The following is a 17,124-nucleotide window of genomic DNA, read 5'->3' on the forward strand; positions in this document are numbered from 1 at the left end:
CTTCAACCAACTGCACAACCTCAAACAGAACATTGTCCGCAGCAGACTACCCAGCCTCCAGGAGAACAGTGACCACGACACCACACAACCCTGCTACAGCAACCTCTGCAAGACGTGCCGGATCATCGACACGGATGCCATCATCTCGCGTGAGAACACCATCCACCAGGTACACGGTACATACACTTGCAACTCAGCCAACATTGTCGACCTGATACGCTGCAGGAAAGGATGGCCTGAGGCATGGTACACTGGGGAGACCATACAGACGCTACGACAACGGATGAATGAACACCGCTCGACAATCACCAGGCAAGAGTGTTCTCTTCCTGTTGGGGAACACTTCAGCGGTCACGGGCATTCGGCCTCTGATCTTCAGGTAAGAGTTCTCCAAGGTGGCCTTCACGACACACGACAACGCAGAGTCGCTGAGCAGAGACTGATAGCCGAGTTCCGCACACATGAGGACGGCCTCAACCGGGATCTTGGGTTCATGTCACACTATCTGTAACCCCCACGACTTGCCTGGGCTTGCAAAATCTCACTAACTGTCCTGGCTGGAGACAATACACATCTCTTTAACCTGTGCTTAACCCTCTCTCCACTCACATTGTCTGTACCTTTAAGACTTGATTACCTGTAAAGACTCACATTCCAACCATTATTTTATAAATTGAGTTGGTGTCTTTATATGCCCCGTTTGTGAACAGAACTTCCACTTACCTGATGAAGGAGCAGCGCTCCAAAAGCTAGTGGCTTGTGCTACCAAATAAACCTGTTGGACTTTAACCTGGTGTTGTGAGACTTCTTACTGTGTTTACCCCAGTCCAACGCCGGCATCTCCACATCAATGCACCTAACCAGCACATCTATCGGGAGGAAACCGGGGCACCCGGAGGAAACCCACGCAGACACGGGGAGAACGTGCAGACTCCGCACAGACAGCGACCCAAGCCGGGAATTGAACCCGGGTCCCTGGCGCTGTGAGACAGCAGTGCTGACCACTGTGCCACCCATACTCTGGCGACCAAATAGTTTTGTTGCCAGATGGGAGTAGAGAAATATTTCTTGCCATCTGTCTCAAGCTTCACCACGGTACTTTCAACACACTGCCCTCAGTGCTCTGGATAGCACAGATATTGCTTTTAGTTCTGTGGAGGTGCTTCAGATGAACTCAATAGTGGATATTACCCATGTTGACTCCCTGTATTCTCTTTTCCCCCATCTCCCGGACCTTAAGTCTTTCCTATTATCTAATTTAGTTATTACAAATTCATTAACATGGTCTGCTTTGTTTCCTGTACTCATGACTGCCCACCTCGCTGTTTTGCTTCTGTAGACTTGACACTGATTGCTTTTGTTCTTCAACAGTTGCATGCTTTGTGATTTGTTGATCCTCATTTAATTTGCCCCCAAGAGGCATTGATTGGCTCGCCTCGGTTTATTTATTTCGGGATTAGAATTTGGAACCAATGAGGTGCCTTTAAATCTGGCATATTTAGCTTTTTGGAAACTTGTCTGTAAATGCCAGTCACTATCTGCTGGGAAGTGTTTGCTATTCGAGTGAGCAACCTCTCACTGCTGAGGGAAAGGTTAAGGTTTTGGGAGAGTTGTTCCATCTGGGCATGTTCCAGTTTAACTTTGCAAATATAGTTGGGAAGTGTTTGCTGATTTTTGTCTGTGTGTGTGAGATGTACAGAACTTCCTGCTCAGGAGAGTTTAGTTAGGGCTGAGAATTCTAGTTTGCTGCCTCTTTTACTGCAGCACATTTTGAAACTGTTTATTTGTTTGGCGGTGTGTTTCCAGCCTAGCTTTTGTGTGGTGTTCTTTGACTGAACAAGTCTGGACAGTTGATTTTTGTGGGAGGAATAATTGTTTGGTTGGGTTGCCTCCTTCAAGCTTCCAACATAAGAGGCTGCAGCTTTCACTTGGTTGTGCCAGTTTTCTCTACAGACCTCGCCTAAAATCTGGGTAACCAGCACAAAAGGTGGTGCATTTCAAAATGCCAATTGTGTTCTGTACCAGTCGTGTTTCTAACATGAAGTTAGAAGTAGCCAAACCTCCTCCCGCACCCTCCCCTCCCCCCCACCTCCCCCATCACCACAACCTGGGTGAATTAATCACATCCCACTATTGTGCAGAAAGTGCTAGAAAAACTCAGCAGGTCTTCGGAACAAGAAGCAAATTGGACTCTAAACGTTAACTCTCTTTCTCGCTCCACAGATTCTGCCAAACCTGCTGAGTTTTTCCAGCATTTTGTATTCTTATTCTCAATGGGGCTTTCCCTTTGGACATCCATCCCTGGTCAGGGAATGCAGCATCTTGTTCTGTCTCCTGTGGAGTGTTTTTGTAATAAATTCAAAGGCGACTGGTTGTGGCTTCAAATAATAATTGGTTCAATAACAATATATACAAGATAAGGGTCTGACAGAATTGAAATACACGTCTACTGTCTTCTCTGTCCTGACTAGCGATTCTGCCCACTCCCGTCCCAGGACACAGTCTGGAAGATGAACCAGATTGGTTCATCTTCCTGGGTGGCCTCTTCATAGGGTCTGGCCCAAGCATGTGTCCCTCCAAGTATCACCTCCTTAAAGGGGTCATGTTACCACAGTTTTATACTCCAGATTTCTGAAGGTCAGTGGGTATTTTAATGCATTTCATATAAATTTAGCATAACTTCCTTGTCTCTGTACACTCTGCCACTGCAAATCAAAGATCCTTTGTCTTCTCAACAACCTTCTTTGCATGTCCTGCCACCTTCAAAGACTTGTGCACATATCCCTGAGTTTCTCTGGTTCGTAGATTCATAGACATTTAAAGCACAGAAAAAGGCCATTCACCCCATCATGTCCACTCCAGTCAACAAAGATCTGACGACACTAATCCCACTTTCCAGCTTTGACCCACAATCCTGGAAGTTATGGCAGTGCAAGTGAAGATCTAAATACTTCTAAAATGTGAGTGAGTTTCTGACTCAACTCAGTGAGTTCCAGACTCTCAACACCCTCTGAGTGAAAACATTTCTCCTCAACTCCCCTCACAGCCTCTCCCTCTTACCCTAAATCTATGTCCCTGGTCATTGGCCCTTCTACTAAAGGAAAAAGTGTATTCCTATCCACCCTATATATGTCCCTCATCATCTTTATACACCTCTATCAGATCCACACTCAACCTTCACTGCTCCAAAGAATTTACCCCAGCCTATTCAATCTTTCCTCATGGCTCATTCCCTCCCACCCAGACAACACCCTGGTGTCCCCTCTGTACCCTCTCCAGTGCGATCATGTCCTTCCTATAATGTGGTGACCAAAATTGCACACAGTATTCCAGTTGTGGTCTAACCTGCATTTTATACAGTTCCAGCATGACCTCCCTGCTTTTGTATTTTATGCTTCAGCCAATAAAGGCAAGTATCCCATAGGTCTTCTTAACCACTTCATCCACCTGTCCTGCCATGATCAGGGATCTGTGGATATGCACTCCAAGGTCCCTCTGATCTTCAGTAATTCCCAAGGTCCTAACCGTTCATAGTGTAATCCTTTGCCTCTCCAAGTGTATTACCTCACACTGCTGGTTGAATTCCATTTGCTACCGCTCTGCCCACCTGACCAGACCATTGATGTATTCCTGCAGTCGAAGGCCATCCTGCTCACTATTTACTACCCAACCAATATCATCCCTGAACTTCCCTGTATGTTTAAGTCTAAATCATTAATATACACCAGAAATGTTCTTGCACCTTCTAAGCTGCAGAATTTAGTTTACATTGCCTTTCCACACCCCTTCTACCAAAATGAATCACTTCACAACCCTGTTAAATTTTACCTGTCATGTATCTTGTCCATTTCACGAGTCTGTCCTGTCCTCTTGCGGTCTGTTACCATTCTCCTCATTGTTTACTGCATTTCCCAGTTTCATGTCATCTGCAGACTTTAAGGTTACACATTTGCACCTCAATTCAGGTCATCAATATCTGTCAAAAAGAGCAGTGGCCCCAACATCGACCTTGGGAAACATAATTTCACACTTCCCTCCAATTGGGAAAACAGCCGTTCGCTATTACTCTCTGCTTTCTGTCCTGTTTTACATCTATGTAACCACCGCTTTTTTGATCCCACGAGTATCAACCCTGTTAACATCTTCCTTACATGCCACTTTATCAAATGCCTTTCGAAAGCCCGTTGACACAACATCAACCACATTACCCTTTTCATCAACATGTTCCAATAGATCATCATTTAATCGCCTGGAACCGGACCCGGGTTCGATTCCCGGCTTGGGTCACTGTCTGTCTGGAGTCTGCACATTCTCCCCGTGTCTGCGTGGGTTTCCTCCGGGTGCTCCAGTTTCCTGCCACAGTCCGAAAGACGGGCTGGTTAGGTGTATTGGCCGTGCTAAATTGACCCTCAGTGTACCCAAACAGAGTGTGGCGACTAGGGGATTTTCACAGTAACTTCATTGCAGTGTTAATGTAAGTCTTGCGACACTAATAAATAAACTTTAAACTTTAGTTTGTCAGGCATTGTTGGCCTTTAACAATTTACAACTGGGTTTCATTTATTAAGCCATAGTTTAACAATTACTGATGCATTTTGTCCCAAAAACCTTTGACTTATCTGGATTTCAATTTATTCCCTGCTCAATGGTGTTTGTGATGAATGCTGTGGCTACAATGGAATCTATTTCCATACGGGTTGGATAGACTTTGTATTTATCTCTGTTGGTTTATTCTTTGGAGGTAGATGATCTTGTTGAGTTGCTGGGCTGAGGTCCGAGGCCATTGATGACCTTTCTTAGAAATCAAGGACCAGATTTTAACAGTGAGGCAAATGGCATTCAGCGTTATCTAATGATACAACAACGTCAGGCAAGGGTCAGTCAGATCAACGGTTAAATGTCAGAATCTAAAATTTGCTTTCTTAATTTGTATGTCTTAAGAACATAAGAACATAAGAAATAGGAGCAGGAGTAGGCCATCTAGCCCCTCGAGCCTGCCCCGCCATTCAATAAGATCATGGCTGATCTGACGTGGATCAGTACCACTTACCCGCCTGATCCCCATAACCCTTAACTCCCTTACCGATCAGGAATCCATCCATCCGCGCTTTAAACATATTCAGCGAGGTAGCCTCCACCACCTCAGTGGGCAGAGAATTCCAGAGATTCACCACCCTCTGGGAGAAGAAGTTCCTCCTCAACTCTGTCTTAAACCGACCCCCCTTTATTTTGAGGCTGTGTCCTCTAGTTTTAACTTCCTTACTAAGTGGAAAGAATCTCTCCGCCTCTACCCTATCCAGCCCCCGCATTATCTTATAAGTCTCCATAAGATCCCCCCTCATCCTTCTAAACTCCAACGAGTACAAACCCAATCTCCTCAGCCTCTCCTCATAATCCAAACCCCTCATCTCCGGTATCAACCTGGTGAACCTTCTCTGCACTCCCTCCAATGCCAATATATCCTTCCTCATATAAGGGGACCAATACTGCACACAGTATTCCAGCTGCGGCCTCACCAATGCCCTGTACAGGTGCATCAAGACATCCCTGCTTTTATATTCTATCCCCCTCGCAATATAGGCCAACATCCCATTTGCCTTCTTGATCACCTGTTGTACCTGCAGACTGGGCTTTTGCGTCTCATGCACAAGGACCCCCAGGTCCCTTTGCACGGTAGCATGTTTTAATTTGTTTCCATTGAGATAGTAATCCCATTTGTTATTATTTCCTCCAAAGTGTATAACTTCGCATTTCTCAACGTTATACTCCATTTGCCATATCCTCGCCCACTCACTCAGCCTGTCCAAATCTCTCTGCAGATCTTCTCCGTCCTCCACACGATTCACTTTTCCACTTATCTTTGTGTCGTCTGCAAACTTCGTTACCCTACACTCCGTCCCCTCCTCCAGATCATCTATATAAATGGTAAACAGTTGCGGCCCGAGTCTTAACCACTAACATTGAGAAAAAGGCATCTCGCTGTCTGTCTCCCCTTTGAAAGTTGTGGAGTTGTTGGATGTGTGTGATATATGAAATAAATTGGACATGGAAAGTTAAGTCTCGACGTTCCAAATGTGGGTGGAGGGGAGGTGAGGGCCCAGTGGTATTATCGCTAAACAATTATTCCAGAAACTCAGCTAATGTTTCCATGGCAGATGCTGGAATTTGAATTCAATAAAAAAAATCTAGAATTAAGAATCTACCAATGACCGTGAAACCATTGTCGATTGTCAGAAAAACCCATCTGGTTCACTAATGTCCTTTAGGGAAGGAAATCTGTCGTTCTTACCTGGTCTGGCCTACATGTGACTCCAGAGCCACAGCAATGTGGTTGACTCTCAACTGCCCTCTGAACAAGGGCAACTAGGGATGGGCAATAAATGCTGGCCAGCCAGCGACGCCCATGTCCCAAGAATGAATATAAAAGGTACCTCTTTAACGTTAATTACTGCTAAAAACCTCACTGAGAATTAACGATTAAAAATATGGAATCTCATTGCTTTAGTTACTAATTGTTGGAGATTATAAAATGTATTATTTAATTTTCTATTATGTAGTTTATATAGATTCCAGCAAAGCCTTTGACGTGGACCCATGTGAGAGACTTATAAAGAAAGCAAATGCACGTGGGATACAGGGTAATTTGATAAGGTAGATTCAAAATTGAATCAGTTGTAGGAGACAGAGGGTGATACAAGAAGGTTGCTTTAGTGACTGGAAGCCAGTGTCCACAGGGATCTGTGCTGGCTCCCCTATTATTCATCATTTATATAAATGACATAGATCACTATGTGGGGGTAGGACTCAGTAAGTTTGCAGATGACACAAAGATTGGCCAGGTGTTTAACAGTGAGGTTGAGTGTCTTGGGCTACAAGAAGATATAGACGGAATGGTCAAATGGGCAGATAAGTGGCAGATGGAATTTAACCCTGAAAAGTGTGAGGTGATGCACTTTGGAAGGAGTAATTTGACAAAGAGGTATTCAATGAACGGCATGACACTAGGAAGTTCTGTGGAACAAAGGCACATTGGTGTGTTTTTCCATAGATCTCTGAAAGCGGAAGAGCATGTTAGTAGGATGGTGAAAAAGGCATTTGGGACACTTGCCTTTATCAATTGAGCATACACTGTAAAAGCAGGGAAGTCATGTTGGAGTTGTATAGAACTTTGGTGAGGCCATAGCTGGAGTATTGTGTGCAGGCCATATTATAATGTGGAGATGCCGGCGTTGGACTAGGGTAAGCACAGTAAGAAGTCTCACAACACCAGGTTAAAGTCCGGTAGGCTTATTTGGTAACACAAGCTTGTGGCTTGTGCTACCAAATAAACCTGTTGGACTTTAACCTGGTGTTGTGAGACTTCTTACTGCACCATATTATAGGAAGGATGTGATTGCACTGGAGGGGGTGCAGAGGAGATTCACCAGGATGCTGCCTGGGATGGAATATTTAAGTTATGAAGAGAGGTTGGATAGGCTTGCGTTGTTTTCATTGGAGCAGAGAAGACTAAAGGGCAACCTGATCGAGGTGTCCAAGATTATGAGGAACACGGACAGAGTGGATAAGGAGCAGCTGTTCCCCTTAGTTGAAGGGTCAGTCACAAGGAGACATAAAGTCATAGAGTCATAGAGGTTTACAGCATGGAAACAGGCCCTTCGGCCAAACTTGTCCACACTGCCCATTTTTTTTAAACCCCTAAGCTAGACCCAATTTTGGCCCATATCCCTCTATACCCATCTTACCCATGTAACTGTCTAAATGCTTTTTAAAAGACTAAATTGTATCCGCCTCTACCACTACCTCTGGCAGTTTGTTCCAGACACTCACCACTCTGTGTGAAAAACTTGCCCCTCTGGACACTTTTGTATCTCTTCCCTCTCACCTTAAACCTTCATAGGTTCAAGGTGAGGGGCAGGAGGTTTAGGGGGGATGTGAAGGAATACATTTTTACCCAGAGGGTGGTGACGGTCTGGAATGTGCTACCTGGGAGGGTGGGAGAGGCAGGTTGCCTCATATCCTTTAGAAGTACCTGTGTGAGCATTTGGCACATCATAACATTCAGGGCTATGGGCCAAGTGCTGGGAAAATGGATTGGGGGAGGTCAGGTATTTCTTGCGTGTTGGTGCAGACTCAATGGGCCAAAGAGCATCTTCTGCACTGTGTAATTCTATGATTAGTTTCACCTTTCTTTTTCTTTCCGTCTCAAATCAGTTTTTCTTTCTCTCTGTCAACCTGATTTGACATTGGTTTTGTCTGCTCTAATTCCTATTACCCTCACTGTGTTCATTCCTCAATCCTTCAGTCTGATTGGCTAAAGGGGTACAGAATGGCTTGACCTGGTTGCTGTGGTCCTGGGTGCCCTGGTTCCCTCAGCTCTCACCCTCGGGGGAAATAGCTACGGAAAAAAAAATTTAAATTGCGGCTTTCAAAAGGAGTTGGATATGAAGACTGAGTTTGATAGATTCTTGACTGACAAGGGAATCGAAGAGTATAAGGGGTAGGCAGGAGAGTAGAGACTACAAACAGATTAGCTGTGGTCTTGAGGGGCCGAATCTTGAGAACTGTGGGGAATGGATAGGGGAGTGGAGTCTTCTGTGTTGCTCTTGCAGAGAGCAAGCATGGACATGATGACTCAAGTGTCCAGAGGGGCAATTTTTTTGCAGAGGGTGGTGAGTGTCTGGAACAAGCTGCCAGAGGTAGTAGTAGAGGCGGGTACAATTTTGTCTTTTAAAAAGCGTTTAGACAGTTACATGGGTAAGATGGGTATAGAGGGATATGGGCCAAACGTGGGCAATTGGGACTAGCTTAGTGGTTAAAATTGGGTGGCATGGACAAGTTGGGCCAAAGGGCCTGTTTCCATGCTGTAAACCTTTATGACTCTAAATGGCCTCCTTTATGTTGTAACTGTACAATGGTATGACTCTCTGAAAGATGTATGAAGTTAAATGTGCAAGGTCAAATCTAACCATCAGCAGGCACCATTAGATGTCCTGCTACAATAAAATCTGGGCCCATGTGGAAGAGTTGTCAGTTGTTCAGTAACATTAGTTGGAGAGCATATTTCCTCCCTCTCCAATTGTAGCAGGCTCCATTCTCAGTGTTTTCTACTATGGTCAACAGAATGTTCACCAGTTCTCAAGCAGACTGTGTACCTCGCCATGTGTCACTCTTTCTGTTGAAGTAGAAATAGGGTGGGATTTTCTACCCCCTCCCCTGGTGATTTTTCCATCGTAAGAAGTTTAACAATACCAGGTTAAAGTGCAACAGGTTTATTTGGTAGCAAAAGCAAAAGCTAAATTTTTCCATCAGCAGAGGTGGCTCATCATTGGCCATGTCGGGATCTTCCAATCCCGCCGATATCTTCCAATCCCGCCGATATCTCTGCCGTTTTGCATGGCACGTCTGTCCCACCACCAGGGAACCCATCAGGGCTGGGGGGTTTTGCCACCTTCACCGGGATCGGAAGATGCGGCAGGCGGGAAGGGCAGGAAAATCCCACCCACAGTCTAAATCTACCTGATCTGCCAAAGGCAGAATGCATGGTAAGATACCAAGCCTGGAAAGAACTATTGAACTTTCTCTACTTGGACCTACTGCAAGTGAGACCTTCTGTGGTTTGTCACAGAGACTGTGGTTGTGGAGACATGTCTTTAGATGTGCACATGCTTTCATTCAGTCTGCTTTTAGTAGCTAGTGGCTGCTGTGGAGAAATAAAGGATGTATGTGTTGACCAGAATGCATGGTCTCTCCTAAATCTGTTCCAAAAGCATTCTCTTATGTCAGATCAAAGCAATTCGATTCAGTGTGTGAGATAGTTTTACGGTGTTAATGTGCGTTATAGTGTCAAATTCAAATGATAGACCCATTTGAATCCACTTCATTTTCAGAGAAAAATGATTTTAGTTTGCAGGCATAATGAGAATTGAATTAGTAACGAGAATACAAAATGACCTATGTGTTGGGTAAAAATATGTGTTCCTCATGCATGCTTTGCGATGGGTCAGTGCTGTTTACGGTCCCAACCTGTAACTAAACAAAAATGTAAATTGTCAACTTTAAAATCTGAAAATAATGTTTGTCATCAAACCCTACAATTAGAATATAGAAAAACCCAAAAAAATAGAACTTTATATTTGTAATTAGAGGGAAATGGTGGAAGAATTGGGTGGAGACAGTGGGGCAGTGGTAATGTCTCTGGACTAGTAAGCCCACCATTAGATTTCAGGGACCTGCATTCAAATCCCACCATGGCAGCTGGTGCAGTTTAGTTTCAATTCGTAAATCTGAAGTTCAAAGCTAGTTTTGGTATTAGTGACCATAAAACTATCATCCGTTTGTCGTAAAAACCCGTCTGATTCACTAATGTTCTTGAGGGAGGGAAATCTGCCATCCTCACCCGGTCTGGCCTATCTGTGACTCCAAACCCACAGCAGCGTAGTTGACTTTTAACTGCCCTCCGAAATGGCCAAGTAAGCCATTTGTTTCGAGGGCAAATAAGGTTGAGCAATAAAAACAAAGAACAAAGAAAATTACAGCACAGGAATGGGCCCTTCGGCCCTCCAAGCCTGCACCGACCATGCTGCCCGACTGAACTAAAAACCCCTACCCTTCCGGGGACCATATCCCTCTATTCCCATCCTATTCATGTATTTGTCAAGATGCCCCTTAAAAGTCACTATCGTATCTGCTTCACTACCTCCCCCGGCCTTTACCGCGACGCTCATATCCCATGAAAGAATCATTTTAAAAGGTATTTCAGTAATTTATTCTGTGTGGAAATTAAGCTAGTGAACTGTGGCAGGTGTGTGACTTGTGAGGAAAGTATAAGATCAGCGACTTTGCAACTATATATATTTATAATTAAAACATTGCAAATCTAGAAGCAGTGGCTCACCTTTGAGACCCTTTACGGTCTTTGTACATAGATTATTAAAATATCATGAGCAGATACAAAACAATATTGTAAAAAAAACTAATGACCGACTGGCCTTTATATCTAGAGTACCAGAATACAAGGGGTGGCAATAATGCTCCATCTCTACAAAGCTCTTGCAGGACCATACCTGTAGAGTTGTGTTCAGTGCCGCACTTTAGGAAAGGTGCATTGGTCTTGGGAGGAGGGCAGCTTAAAATGACCAGAATGATACCTCAAGACTTAAATTAAGAGGCGAGTTTACACAAAGTAGGGTTCTATTCCCTGAAACATTGAAAGTTAAGGGGTGCTTTGATTGAATATCATTGAAAATTATTAAAAGGAACCGATAGGGTAGATGGTGAGATTACTTCAATGGAAAGGGATGAACATGGTGTACAATGGGTGGCTAATTCAATATTACCCCTGTTACAACTTCACTCAAAGTTAAGGTGACCCCACTGGGTGTTTCTGAGATACTTATCCTGAGCATGTTGTGTCACCATATTTCAGCCGCAGTTTGAGCTAGCGTTACCATAACTACCACATTGTCTGGCCATGTTGGTCGTGATGTGGAGATGCCGGCGTTGGACTGGGGTAAACACAGTAAGAAGTTTAACAACACCAGGTTAAAGTCCAACAGGTTTATTTGGTAGCAAAAGCCACACAAGCTTTCGGAGCTCTAAGCCCCTTCTTCAGGTGAGTGTTGGTCATTGCAGCAACACAATTAAGACACAGCTTTGAGTGATAATTTGTGGTAAGGTTTCTCAGGTTGTAATACTGAAGGAGACCTCCAGTGCTGATCCCACTGGACTTGGTGATGCCCACAGGAGGACACCTTCATCAGCCATGTGAACTGAGTGCCACTTCGGGCGCATCTCTGGCATCTGCCAGGCCAAGCCTGCAAGAAGCTCTGGCACCTCATTCCTGAGGAGGCAGTTTTCAAAGACTTGACACTTCTTATTCTGCCTTCAGTTTCCATAGCAAATGGGCCAACTTCCCAACAACTTATTAAAAATTCAGCTCGCGTACCTTTTTGTGAAGGCCGTTATGCCTCCAATCGGTCAGCGTACTGGCTCAGACAGAGTGAGGTCCTAACTGCAAGCACGTGTGGGGACTCAGAATCTGCGAATTCCTCTTCCAACCATCATTTGCCTAAAAATAGTGGATAGCAATGATGACAACAACTTGTGTTTACATAGTGTCTTAACCCAGTAAAATGCCTCACAGGAGCATTATCAAACAGCATTTGACATTTAGCCACATAGGGGCCAAACGCTTGGACAAAGAGAGAGGTTTTAAAGAGTGTCTTAAAGGAGGAAAGAGAGATAGAGAAGCAGAGACATTTAAGGAGGGAATTCTAGAACTCTGGCAGCAGAAGGTGCAACCACTGAGGCAAGGCCAGAATTGGAGTAGGGTTGCAAGGCTGGAAGAGCTTACAGAGATAGGGAGAAGTGGGATTACAGAGGGATTTCAAAATAAGGATAACTGGGAGCCAGTGTAGATTAGTGCGCATGGGGATGAGGGTGGACAGGATTTTGTGCAGGTTAGGACACGGGCATATAGTTTTGTGTGACCTTAACCTTCCTCCTCCATGACCTCCTTATGTGGCCAGCCAGGAATGCCCTGGAATAGTCAGGTCTCGAGGTAAGTATTTGTAATAAGTCCTCGAAGGCAGAAGTTCCTTCACCAAAATCCCTTTATTTACAAGTCTGACAACAGCTTACAGAGTGCTTTCAGTGAGCAGTCTACACTCGGAGCCCCAGAGGAACTGACACTCCAGGTTAAGTATAAAGCAAGCGATTCCCTGATTGGCCCATCAATTTGGGGAGTTCATCAGGCCAACCTCAGTTGCCTGATTAAAGTCATTACAGTGTTGATAAGAGGCTTAGTTGGGCGATGTAATGGAGGTGAAGGCAGTGACAGCACAGATATGTGGTTGGCAGGGCTTTTCAGAATGAAATAGGGCAAGAAAAGCAGAAGCTTCGGCTCTGAGAAGTAATTGAGGAACCCCTTTCTGAAACTCGTTCAAATGACCCATCGTGGAGTCAAGAAACTAGAAGCAAGCTTGCAAAATGTGACTGATTTGCACTTGCTATTCTGATTCAGTCAGGATGTCTCAATCTTGTGGAAAAATAGTCCAGACAAAAAAAATGTATTTCATATATAAAATCTGCTGGTAATAGAATGCTGTCTTACTTTGATGGGTTAATTGTGGATGTTCTGACTAAGGACAGGAAAGGTGCATTTTACTTGAATCTATGGTTGAGACAGTTTACTGAGGGGGCTGACTTTTCCTGTTGTGATAATTGTGTGAAAGAAAATGTGCTTTCAAATTGTGTGCCTGGTTATAGTGACTAAAAGTAAATGCTGAATATCTGCCTGTCTTAGGTTGAGGAAGGTGCCTTTGTCAAAGAAAACTTTGATGAGCTCTGTTGGACTCTGACTGCTAAGAAGAACTACAAGCACGACAAGAATGGGAACTGCACGCTCTCTGACCATGATGCCTTCAGGTTATGGTGTCTCTTCAACTTTCTCTCCGAGGACAAGTATCCACTCGTGATGGTTCCTGACGAGGTGAGAATCTTCTCGGAATTATTTACAGTTGAATTGGTTTGAAAGGAATGTGTGTGCTTGGATTAAATGCTGTGGGCGGGGCTACTGCTTTTTAATCTTGGTTTTTGGGTGTGGGGTTAATTTTGTTTTTGTCCACTCTCTGCCACCCTCATCAATGTAATGTCAGGAGGAACTTGCTTTGCTCCCCAGTATAGATTGGGTGAATTCCTCACTTCTGTTGGACCAGATCTGCCCCTGTTCAGGGCAAGATAGAGAATTTGATGTAGTGCGCGATGGATCCTATTTCCCTGTACAACCTGGTAGAACATTAGTGTCATTTGATTTATTTTACATTGCGTTCCTTGTTGCTTCTAATTAATAATTTGGGAGGAGGCAGTGGTGTAGCGGTATTGTCACTGGATTAGTAATCCAGGGACCCACGGTAATGTTCTGGGACACGGGTTCGAATCCCACTGTGGCAGATTGGTGAAATTTGAATTGGTAATTAAGAGTTTAATCATGATCATGAAACCATTGTCGATTGTCATTTAAAAAAAATCTGGTTCACTAATGTCCTTTAGGGAAGGAAATCTGCTGCCCTTACTTGGCCTGGTCTACATGTGACTCCAGAGCCACAGCAATGTGGTTGACTCTCAACTGCCCTCTGCAATGGTTGAGCAAGCCACTCAGTTCAATGGCAACTAGGGATGGGCAATAAATGCTGGCCAGCCAGCGACACATACGTCCCACGAATGAATAAACAACAACTAAATCAGAGAGCAGGTTATTCGAGACCTGGTAATGTGCATTGAAACAGGATTGATTAATGAGCTCATAGCAAAGGGCCCTCTGGCTAACAGTGACCATAACATGATAGAATTTCACATTCAGTTGCGTCTTAAATTTAAATAAAAGGTGAAGCCGCCATAGTCCCAGTTGACCAGAGGCTGCCCTTTGAGGAGGAGCTGACTGGATCACATCTAAGGCAAGGGGTAAGGTTGAGAAAGTGGGTCTGTCATGAATAACCTCCTCCAGTATGGGAATTGAACCCATGCTGTTAGCGTCGCTCTGCACCACAAACCAGCTGTCCAACCAACTGAGCTAAACCAAATTTAAGCATAGGGAATTGCAAGGATATGAAGATAGAGTTGGCTAAAGTGAACTGAGAAAATAGGTTAAAAGTTAGGACAGTGGAAAAACAATGGCAAACATTTAAGGGGATACTTTCTAACTATTAGCGAAGATATATTCCATTGAGAAAAAAAGAAGGTTTCACCATCCGTGGCTAACTAAGGAAATTGAGGTTAATATCAAATATCAGATCAGTTGTGATCTCATTAAATGGCAGAGCAGACTTGATGGGCCGAATGGCTGCCTTCTACTCCTGCCTCTTATGATCTTATAGAAAGAAAATTTGACACTGCGAAGGTAATTGGTAGATCAGAGGATTGGACAGATTTCAGAAAGCAGCAAAGAATAACCAGGAAAATAATGAGGGAGAAATTAGAGCTGGAAATATGAAAACAGGTAGTAAGTTTCTCTGCAACTATATTTAAGAAGGAAAAGAATAACAGAACTTTAGTGAGCATTGGTCCCTTGGAGGGTGAGACTTGGGGAATGAAGATTGGGAAACCAGGGAATCGCAGACAGCATTGAACAGGTCTTTCCTGTTTGTCTCTACTGTGGAATTGACAAAAGAAAATCCCAATACCTGAAAATCAAAAGGTAAAAGGAAGGGAAAAAGTACTGGGAAAATGATTAGAACTAAAAGTTGACAAATCCCCTGGACCCAATCACTGGCATCTTAGAGTCTTAAAAGAAATAGTGCTGAGATCTTCCAAAGTTCCCTAGATTCTGGATAAGTCCCAGCTGGTTGGACATTTATAGTTGTTACACTTCCATTTAAGAATGGAGGGAGACAGAAAGTTAGCCAAACATCTGTCGTGGAGAAAATGCTGCAGTCCATCATTAAGGAGCCCCAAGAGCAGGAAAATCAAAGGATAGTCAGGCAGAGTCAACATGTTTTTTGAAAGGGAAATTATGTTTTACCAATTTATTAGATTTCAAGCAAGGTGGATAAAGGGGAACCTGGAGATGTGGTGTATTTGAATTTCCAAAAGGCATTCAATAAGATGCCACAATAAAGGTTACTACACAAAAGAATGATGTCGGGGTAACAAAATAGCATAGATAGAGGATTGGCTAGCTAACAGGAAACTGAGATTGGGATAAATGGCTCATTTCCAGGTTGCTGTAATTAGTGGAATGCCACAGGGATCATAGAATCCCTACAGTGCAGAAGGAGGCCATTCGGCCCATCGAGTCTGCACCGACCACAATCCCACCCAGGCCCTACCCCCACATATTTTACCCGCTAATCCCTCTAACCTACGCATCTCAGGACTCTAAGGGGCAATTTTTAACCTGGCCAATCAACCTAACCCGCACATCTTTGGACTGTGGAAGGAAACCGGAGCACCCGGAGGAAACCCACGCAGACACGAGGAGAATGTGCAAACTCCACACAGACAGTGACCCGAGCCGGGAATCGAACCCGGGACCCTGGAGCTGTGAAGCAACAGTGCTAACCACTGTGCTACCGTGCCGCCCATCAGTACTGGGGCTTGCACTATCTACAATCTATATCAATGATTTGGTTGAATGGACTGAATTGTATGGTGGCTAAATTTGCCAAAAATGCAAGGATAAATAAAAAAGTAAGTTGTGAAGTGGACTTAGAGTCCATAAAGGTGGGTAAAGATTTGGCAGCTGAAGTATGATGTGAGAAAATTGACTTGTGTACATTGGCAGGAAGAATAGAGAAGCAGTATGTTATTTAAATGGAGAAACAGTGCTGAACTCTTGAGTACAGAGAGGGGATCTATGTGTCCTTGGCTTCGCAGGTAGAGCAAGTGATTAGGAAGGCAAATGGAATGTTGGCATTTATTGCAAGAGGAATTGGGAGTAAAAGGTGGAGTGTATTGCTACAACTGTATCGGCTCTGAGAGAGACTGCATCTGGAGCACTGTGTGCAGTTTTGATCTCCTTATTTAAGAAAGGATATAATTATATTTGGAACGGTTCAAAGAAAGTTCTTGTGATTGATTGCTGGCATGAAAGAATTATCATATGAGGAAATGTTGAGGTTGGCCCTGTGCCATTTGGAATTTAAAGGGATTGGGGGGGTGGTGTGATCTGATGAAGCAAGATTCTGAGGGGGCCTGACAGGGTGGACACTGAGAGGATGTTTCCTCTTATGCAGGAGTCTAAAACTTAGGGACACCGTTTAAAAATAAGGTTCTCCCATTTAAGACTGGGATGAGGTGACGTTTCTTTCCCTCAGAGGGTCATTAGTCTGTGAAATTCTCTTCCCCAGGGAGCAATGAAGCTCGGGTCATTGAATATATTCAAGGCTGAGTTAAAAGTGGGTTTTTTGATCAACAAGGGAGGGGAAGGGTTAGCGGGTGCAGGTGGGAAAGTGGACCTGAGGCTACCGTCAGATCAAGCATCATCTTGTCAAATGCCAGAGCAGGTTCGAGGGACGGAATGACCTAGTTCTTGTGAACTATTTGTCATTGTAGAATTAAGCAGCATGTTACTTCCCATTTTAAGATGAAGTAAAATTTCTTGATTTTCCGTGGATGAAAGCATCAAAC

The 17,124-nt window shown here is 44.1% G+C and overlaps 1 protein-coding gene across 1 annotated transcript in view; it reads left to right on the plus strand.

The window, feature by feature from the left end:
* Positions 1 to 17,124, plus strand: part of def6a (DEF6 guanine nucleotide exchange factor a) — a 207,887-nt gene that overhangs the window by 121,491 nt on the left and 69,272 nt on the right. The window contains exon 3 of the mRNA XM_078197830.1: positions 13,304 to 13,489. Coding sequence (XP_078053956.1) covers positions 13,304 to 13,489 — 186 coding nt within the window. The remainder of the gene's footprint in view (positions 1 to 13,303; positions 13,490 to 17,124) is intronic.

This window comes from Mustelus asterias, chromosome 25, assembly GCF_964213995.1.
Source record: "Mustelus asterias chromosome 25, sMusAst1.hap1.1, whole genome shotgun sequence".
NCBI classification, from domain to species: Eukaryota; Metazoa; Chordata; class Chondrichthyes; order Carcharhiniformes; family Triakidae; genus Mustelus; species Mustelus asterias.